The 9,067-nt window shown below is 41.8% G+C and overlaps 1 protein-coding gene across 1 annotated transcript in view; it reads right to left on the bottom strand.

Annotated features, from left to right (window-relative positions):
* Window positions 1-7,978: 7,978 nt before the first annotated feature.
* LOC125518973 (cyclin-dependent kinase F-1) overlaps window positions 7,979-9,067 on the bottom strand; it is a 5,311-nt gene continuing 4,222 nt past the window's right edge. Inside the window, exon 3 of the mRNA XM_048683864.1 lies at window positions 7,979-8,278. Coding sequence (XP_048539821.1) covers window positions 7,979-8,278 — 300 coding nt within the window. The remainder of the gene's footprint in view (window positions 8,279-9,067) is intronic.

Here is a 9,067-nt window from a genome sequence, read left to right as displayed (position 1 = left end):
ACCTTCGAAGATACTCGTAGAGCATCTTTGTAATCACCGAGTTACGTTGTGACGTTTGATAGCACACAAGGTATTCCTCCGATATCCGGGAGTTGCATAATCTCATAGTCGAAGGAGTATGTATTTGACATGAAGAAAGCAATAGCAATAAAACCGAACGATCAATATGCTAAGCTAACGGATGGGTCTTGTCCATCACATCATTCTCCTAATGATGTGATGTCGTTCATCAAATGACAACACATGTCTATGGTTAGGAAACTTAACCATCTTTGATTAACGAGCTAGTCTAGTAGAGGCTTACTAGGGACATAGTGTTTTGTCTATGTATCCACACATGTATCAAGTTTCCGGTTAATACAATTCTAGCATGAATAATAAACATTTGTCATTTGTTTATGTATCCACACATAATAAACATTTGTAGTTAATTATTACGTTGTCATAACGCTTCCTCTTACGGTCTTCACGATCTTCCGTTGACAACGTGGTTGATGTACCCGTACGTCTTCACGATCAACCGATCTAGCACCGAAGGTACGGCACCTCCGCGATCTGCACACGTTCAGCTCGGTGACATCCCGTGAACTGTAGCATCCCAAAATTCTAAATTTTGGAATGTTATATTAAATAGATAGATATGATTGATTGTTTGATTGAGTGAAATTTGAAACTTGTTGAAAGTTAAATGAGAGGGAATAAAAGGACTTTCCCAAACTTTCATTTTTGCATTTATGATCTCCATGAATTGAAATTCTTTTCAAATACAAAACCCTAGAGAGAAGATGACATAACTTCTTCCATTTAAATAAATGAAAAGGGTTTTTGAAAAATATTTGAATTTCACTTGGAAATATTTCAAATTCAGAAACTTTAGGCAACTCAATGATTTTCACGAGAGAAGATAAAATGACTTCTTCAAAACATATAAAATATGAGTTGGAAGTTTAAAATAATCAAATTTAAAGTCCTTTTGAAATTATTTTCAATTTGGAGTTATTTGGGTTTTATTCAAATTATTTTCTCCAAAAATAAAATATATGGAAATTAGGGTAAAATGATTCCCTGCAATAGAAAATTGGAGAGAAATAAATTTGAAATTATTTTGGTATTTTTAAAGATTTTTATTGGATTTTATTAGAGCAGTAGCACTGTTTGAATTATTTGAATTTTTGTGGATTTTATTTAACTTTAGAAAAATGTTCATGTCGTAGAAAATCTTTTTTTGAAAATTTTGATATATTATATGCCTATAGTATATTTTTGTTTTATCTGGTTTTATTTGTGTTTTCTAAAAAAATGTTTTATTAAAAAAAACTCCTCTGACGAACTGGGCCGTCCCAGCCAAACGGGCCCGGCCATGGCCCAGTCCCGCGGGCCGTCTCCCTCCCGAGCAGGAGACCTGCCGCCGCACGCCGTCGTTGCCTCGGCGTCCGTGCCGCCTCCGGACTCCCCGGACGCCGCCTCTCCGTTGCCCCTCCTCCAAGCTTCGCGTCACCCCCTCCTTCCTATAAATTCAGGCATCCCGGTCCCTCTCTCTCCTTTCCCCATCTCGCTGGAGCTCCCGCCTCCGACGAGATCTGCCGCCGCCACCACGCTCCGTTCCGACGCCCCCGAGCGTCGTCGACCCCACCATTGCGTCCGCCTCGACGCGCCGCCCCTTCCCTGCTACTCCGTCGTAGCCGCCGAGCCCCGGAACAGCCGGCCCGATCAAGCCCGATGCCCCGCCGCCGTTGTTCTTCGCCACCAACGTCGTCGTCGCCGCCGCCGCTGCAGTAAGTCGCCGTGGCCGCCTGCTCCATCCGATCCAGAATCGACGGCCAAGATTAGATCTGTTAGATTTTTTTCTTCGAACCCGTATGCGCTAAGTAGCGGACGTTCGCTCGATTAGCCTCACGGTGAACAGTTTTCACCCAACATTTTTCTGACACGTGTGCAGGGACTTATTTGTAGTTATTTTCTTCACAGTTTAGTCCATGTTCTTCAAACGGTCACAACTTTTTGCTCGTTTGTCCAAATCCAGCGAAACCAACGCCCACTTATTTGTTATGATCCCCACTATCCAGATAAAACCACTTAAACATGGTTTTGAAAGTTTAAAATTTGATTTCAAATAGATTTGTATTTGAACTTTGTTTGATCATAACTTGAGTTTTATAACTCCGATTTAGTTGATTCTTTTTGAAAATTAAAGCTCTTGATCTAAACTTTCTGATAAGGCCAATTTCACTTATTTTTGGTACTGATAGAAATTGTTTTCTGCTGCAAGAGTTATTTGCTTGGTTTTGAAGTTTTCCGAATTGTTCTCTTCATTCTTCACGATCTTTTGAGTGATTTCTTATGTGTGGTTACTATTGCTTGCTTACAATAGATTGACCGGAGTGTGACGAGTAGAACTATCAGGAGTTATGAGTGCGAATCATCTTCATCAAAAGTACAAGGCAAGTTCACACTTTGATCATACTTTTCATTACCCAGTTTTTATGCATTAGTTTCACCCCTCAAACACTTCATGATTAGGTTTTGATAACATGGGGATATTGGGAAGTAGTTGATGAGGTAGGAAACTATTGTCCTGCATTCAAACCCTGGGAGTTACTTATATGTTATGCTCATACTGCTCTGCTAAGCTCGTAGACGTGGATTGGTTGAGTGGTTCATAAAAGATGTGAGAGTTACTATTAATGGTTAACTTAAGGTGGCTACTTTAATACACATCTGGGTGGAATGGTAGGGGCACCCTGGAGCACCCAGTGGTTTGCCCGGGCACCTGGAGAACCTAGTGCTTGCCCGGGCACCCCGTGTGATCACCCTATGGAATGCCACCCAGGCTCAAAGGGGTCATAAGATTATTCATGCTAGAAACTTCCGTGTGCAGCCACAAGCCATTATGGGCTCTGGCATAGTTGAGTATGTTGCATGACCTCTTTCAGTGGTGGGCTAGAAAATGTAGGGGAAAGTAGGTGTAACTGTCCACCCAGAGTAAAGAGTTAATGCCTCTGAAAGACTGTGTCTCGGTCATCCGTTTCTCAAAGACCCTGTAGTGCGAGAAATCCAACGGAGGATATTGAGTCTTGTGGGGAAAACTGCGCAAACCTCTGCAGAGTGTATAAACTAATCATGGTTAGTCATGTCCCCGGTTATGGACATCTTGAGTATTTGGTTCTTGGATTATCATGTTGATCTCATCACTTTACTTAATTAATTTGTTGGGTTATAATTATTACTTTGGGATTGAGTTGGAGGAACCTTCTCAATGCTTTCAACCAACTTTGTAGTTAAATAAAATATATTCCTTTGCAGTAGGGAAAAATTGGCTTTATGCAAAAATAAACTTAGAGCTTTCCACCAGCCAAATATGCATGTAGTGATAGCCATCGTTCATCATTGCTCTTTGGTGTGAATTTGCCAGTACATTCAATGTATTGACCCTTTGTGGCTGCAACGTCTCATGTTGCAGGATTATCTTACGACGAGTAAGTGATACGTTAGGGTTACGATTTCTACACTCAACTTTGCCGTTGGTGTTGATGGGAATCCACAACCTTATTCTTACTTCCGCTATTTGGATTGAGGTTATAGTATTTACGTTACTATATACATGTGATTTACCTCTATTATAAATCCTCGAGTACTGTGTGTGTCAGCATACGATCCAGGGATGACACTTAAGCACAGAGACTTGACCGTCCGAGGTCAGGTCGCTACACGAACTCACAATCTAATAGAGCTTCGAGGAGAGTTTTGTCAGCACAACGGCGTGATGACGGTGATGATGATGCGACCGGAACAGGGCTTCGCCTAAGTACCGCTACAATATAACCAAGGTGGATTATGGTGGAGGGGGGCACCGCACACGGCTAAAAAATCAATGATCAACTTGTGCGTCTATGGGGTGCCCCCTCCCCGTATATAAAGGAGTGGAGGAGGGGGAGGGCCGGCCCTCTACTATGGCGCGCCCTGGGGAGTCCTACTCCCACCGGGAGTAGGATTCCCCCCTTTCCATGTAGTAGGATTAGGAGAGAAGGAAGGGGAAGAGAGAAGAGAAGGAAGGACGGGGTGCCGCCCCTCCCCTAGTCCAATTCGGACTAGGCCTTGGGGGGCGCGCGGCCTATCCTAGGCAGCCCCTCTCTCTCTCTCCCCTAAAGCCCAATAAGGCCCATATACTCCCCGGCGAATTCCTGTAACTCTCCGGTACTGCGATAAATACCCGAACCACTCAGCACCTTTCTAATGTCCGAATATAGCCTTCCAATATATCTATCTTTACATATCGAACATTTCGAGACTCCTCGTCATGTCCCTGATCTCATCCGGGACTCCGAACAACCTTCGGTACATCAAAACACTCATAATACCGATCGTCACCGAACGTTAAGCGTGCGGACCCTACCGGTTCGAGAACTATTTAGACATGACCGAGACTCATTTCCGGTCAATAACCAACAGCGGAACCTGGATGCTCATATTGGTCCTACATATTCTATGAAGATCTTTATCGGTCAAACCGCATAACAACATACGTTGTTCCCTTTGTCATCGGTATGTTTACTTGCCCGATATTCGATCATCGCTATCTCAATACCTACTTCAATCTCGTTACCGGCAAGCCTCTTTACTCGTTTCGTAATACATCATCCCGCAACTAACTCATTAGTTACATTGCTTGCAAGGCTTATAGTGATGTGCATTACCGAGAGGGCCCTGAGATAACTCTCCGACAATCGGAGTGACAAATCCTAATCTTGATCCATTCCAACTCAACAAACACCATCGGAGACACCTGTAGAGCACCTTTATAATCACCCAGTTATGTTGTGACGTTTGGTAGCACACAAAGTGTTCCTCCGGTATTTGGGAGTTGCATGATCTCATAGTCATAGGAACATGTATAGTTATGGAGAAAGCAATAGCAACAAACTAAACGATCATCGTGCTAAGCTAACGGATGGGTCAAGTCAATCACATCATTCTCTAATGATGTGATCCATTAATCAAATGACAACTCATGTCTATGGCTAGGAAACTTAACCATATTTGATTCAACGAGCTAGTCAAGTAGAGGCATACTAGTGGCACTCTGTTTGTCTATGTATTCACACATGTACTAAGTTTCCGGTTAATACAATTCTAGCATGAATGATAAACATTTATCATGATATAAGGAAATAAATAATAACTTTATTATTGCCTCTAGGGCATATTTCCTTCAGACTCCCACTTGCACTAGAGTCAATAATATAGTTCACATCTTTATGTGATTAGTTCACATCTCCATGTGACTAATACCCAAAGGGTTTACTAGAGTCAATAATCTAGTTCACATCGCTATGTGATTAACACTCAAAGAGTGATCATGTTTTGCTTGTGAGAGAAGTTTAGTCTACGGGTCTGCAACATTCAGATCCGTATGTATTTCGCAAATTTCTATGTCTACAATGGTATGCACGGAGCTACTCTAGCTAATTGCTCCCACTTTCAATATGTATCCAGATCGAGACTTAGAGTCATCCAGATCGATGTAAAAAGCTTGCATCGACGTAACTCTTTACGACGAACTCTTTTATCACCTCCATAACCGAGAAATATTTCCTTAGTCCTCTAAGGATAATTTTGACTGCTGTCCAGTGATCTACTCCTAGATCACTATTGTACTCCCTTGCCAGAATCATGCTAAGGTATACAATAGGAATGGTAAATAGCATAACATACTTTATAGAACCAATGATTGAGGCATAGGGAATGACTTTTCATTCTCTTTCTATTTTTCTGTCGTGGTTGAGTTTTGAGTATTTACTCAGCTTCACACCTTGCAACACAGGCAAGAACTCCTTATTTGACTGTTCCATTTTGAACTACTTCAAAATCTTGTCAAGGTATGTACTCATTGAAAAAACTTATCAAGCGTCTTGATCTATCTCTATAGATCTTGATGCTCAATGTGTAAGCAGCTTCATCGAGGTCTTTCTTTCAAAAACTCTTTTCAAACACTCCTTTATGCTTTCCCGAAAATTCTACATTATTTCCGATCAACAATATGTCATTCACATATACTTATCAGAAATGTTGTAGTGCTCCCACTCACTTTCTTGTAAATATAGGCTTCACCGCAAGTCTGTATAAAACCATATGCTTTGATCACTTTATCAAAGCATATATTCCAACTCCGAGATGCTTGCACGATTCCATAGATGGATCGCTTGAGCTTGCTCACTTTGTTAGCACCTTTAGGATCGACAAAACCTTCTGGTTGCATCATATACAACTCTTCTTTAAGAAATCCATTAAGGAATGCAGTTTTGACATCCATTTGCCAGATTTCATAAAATGCGGTAACTACTAAAATGATTTGGACAGACTTTTAAGCATCGGTACGAGTGAGAAAATCTCATCGTAGTCAACACCTTGAATTTGTCGAAAACATTTTGCGACAATTTGATCTTTGTATCATGTCTATCAGCGTCCCAATTTTTCCCTACTGCAAAGGAATAAATTTAATTACTATCATGGTGGTTGTTGAACATTGAGAATGGTTGACAGCATTCTCAATCCCAATTAAGTAACATCATTAAACCCAACAATATTCATTTAAAGTAACGTGATGAGATTCACATGATATTCAAGTACTAGATACTCAAGTTGTCCATAACCGGGGACACGGCTAATCATGATTAGTTTATACACTCTGCAGAGGTTTGCGCACTTTTCCCCACATGACTCGATCGCCTCCGTTTGTTTTCTCGCACTACATGGTGTTTGAGAAACGGATGACCGAGACATAGTCTTTCAGAAGCACTAGCACCTTACATGTGGGGTAGACCGTACCACCTACAACCCCTACATCTGCTAGTCCACCCCGTAAGAGTTCTCACAACTTAGTCAACTATGCCAGAGCCCATAGTAGCATGTGGCTGCACACGGAAGTTTCTAGCATGAATTATCTTATGATCCCTTTGAGCCTGGGTGGCGGTCCAAAATAAAACAAGCAAGTCCTGATAGACATCAGGTGCCTCAATCCACCCAGATGTGTGTTTAAGTGGCCACCTTAGATAAACCATTAAAAATTATCAACTCACATCTGTCATGGATATCACTCACCCAATCCACGTCTACTAGCATAGCATGGCATAATAAGCAAATGTAGAAGTAACTCCCAAAGGTTTCATAATAATACAGGTGATAGGTACTACCTCATCTACTTCCCATCCCACAATTTAATTAGATCCTAATCACGCAATGTGTGAGGATTGATCTAATGCAATAAAACTGGGTTGCAGAAAAGGTATGATCAAAGTGTGAACTTGCCTGCAATGTTGATGAAGATGATTCGCACTCAAAAATCTTGATAGCTCTACTCGTCACACTCCGGTCAATCTATCGTAAGCAAGCAATAGTAACCACACATAAGCAATCACTCAAAAGATCGGGAAGAACGAAGAAGACGATTCGGAAAACATCAAAACCAAGAAAATAGCTCTTGCAACATAAAACAATTTCTAACAGTACCAAAATTATGTGAATTTGGCCTTATTAGAATGTTTAGGTCAAGAGCTTCGATTTGCAAAAAGAATCAACTCAAACGGAGCTACGAAACTCAAGTTATGATCAAATGAAGTTTGAATTCAAATCTGATCTAATTCAAATTTTAAACTTTTCAAAAACATGTTTAAGTTGGATTAATGGATAGAGGAGATCGTAACGAAGAAGTGGGCGTTGGTTTCGTTGGATTTGGACTAATGAGTAAAAAGTAATGATCGTTTGAAGTTCAGGGACTAAACTGTAAAGAAAAACCTCACAGATAAGTCCCTGGCCGGAATTAAAACAGAAAAAGAAAAAGACTAAAAGGTGAACGTTCGTTTTCTATACCTAACCAGCGAACGTTCTCTAAATAACTAGATTAAAAGAAAAACCGGGCTTTAAAACGGAAAACCGAAAAAAAACCTAAACCAAAAAAAACCGGGCCTGGCGGTTTACCAGATCAGCGGTTCGGGTAGGAAAACCGAACGGCGACGGTCGACGGCAGCAGCGGCTCCGACGACGGTTGGCGGTGGCGCGGGGCGGCGGCACTGGCGGCGGAGAAGCGCGGCGAGGCGACGAGGTCGCAGCGGCAGGCAACGGCGGCGCAGGCGGCGGATCCAGGCGCGGCGGAGGCGTGCAGTGCGGGCGACAGCGACGCGGCGTGGCAGGCGGCTGTGGCGGCGGCGGCGCGCGAGTTGCGGCGGCGGCGCGGGCAAAGTGGCGGCGGGGCAGGTGCGGGGAGAGACAGAGGGGGTCCGGCCTATTTATTGGAGGCGGAGCGCCTTGGGCAAGGGGCAGAGGTGCCCTGCCTCGGCACGGACGCCGAGGTCGGTGGCGGCAATCGTAGCGGCGGCGGTCTCCCGCTCGGGTGGAGGGAGGCGGCTGTGGAGCTGGGCTGGGCCGCGGCCTGGCAGGAGCTGGGCCGGCCCAGTCGGTGAGTGATTTTTTTTATAAACTTTTTTTTCAGAGAACTTAAAATAATAAAAACAAAATAACTAAAAATATTATATAGGCATATAATATATCAAAATTTTCAGAAAAAGATTTTCTGCAACATGAACATTTTTATAACTTCAAATAAAATCTACACAAATTCAGATAAATCAAAGAGTGCTACTGGTCTATTAAAATCCAACTAAAATCATTTTAAAAAATACCAAAATGATTTCAAATTAATTTTTCTCCAATTTTCTAATGTAGGGAATCATGTTACCCTAATTTTATTTTTGGAGAAAAATAATTTGAATAAAACTCAAATAAATCCAACTTGAAAATTAATTCCAAAAGGACTTGAAATTGATAATTTGAAACTCCCAACTCATATTTCATAATTTGAAGAAGTCATTTTATCTTCTCTCATGAAAATCATTGAGTTGCTTAAAGTTCCTGAATTGGAAATATTTCCCAATGGAATTCAAATATTTTTCAAACACCCTTTTCATTTTAAATGGAAGAAGTCATGTCATCTTCTCTCTAGGGTTTTGTGTTGAAAAGGATTTGAATTCATGGAGATCAAAAAGCAAATATGAAAGTTTGGGAAAGTCCTTTT

Source organism: Triticum urartu, chromosome 7 (genome assembly GCF_003073215.2).
Source record: "Triticum urartu cultivar G1812 chromosome 7, Tu2.1, whole genome shotgun sequence".
NCBI classification, from domain to species: Eukaryota; Viridiplantae; Streptophyta; class Magnoliopsida; order Poales; family Poaceae; genus Triticum; species Triticum urartu.
Note: the sequence above shows the minus strand (reverse complement) of the source record. Positions and strands in the feature narration are given on the sequence as shown.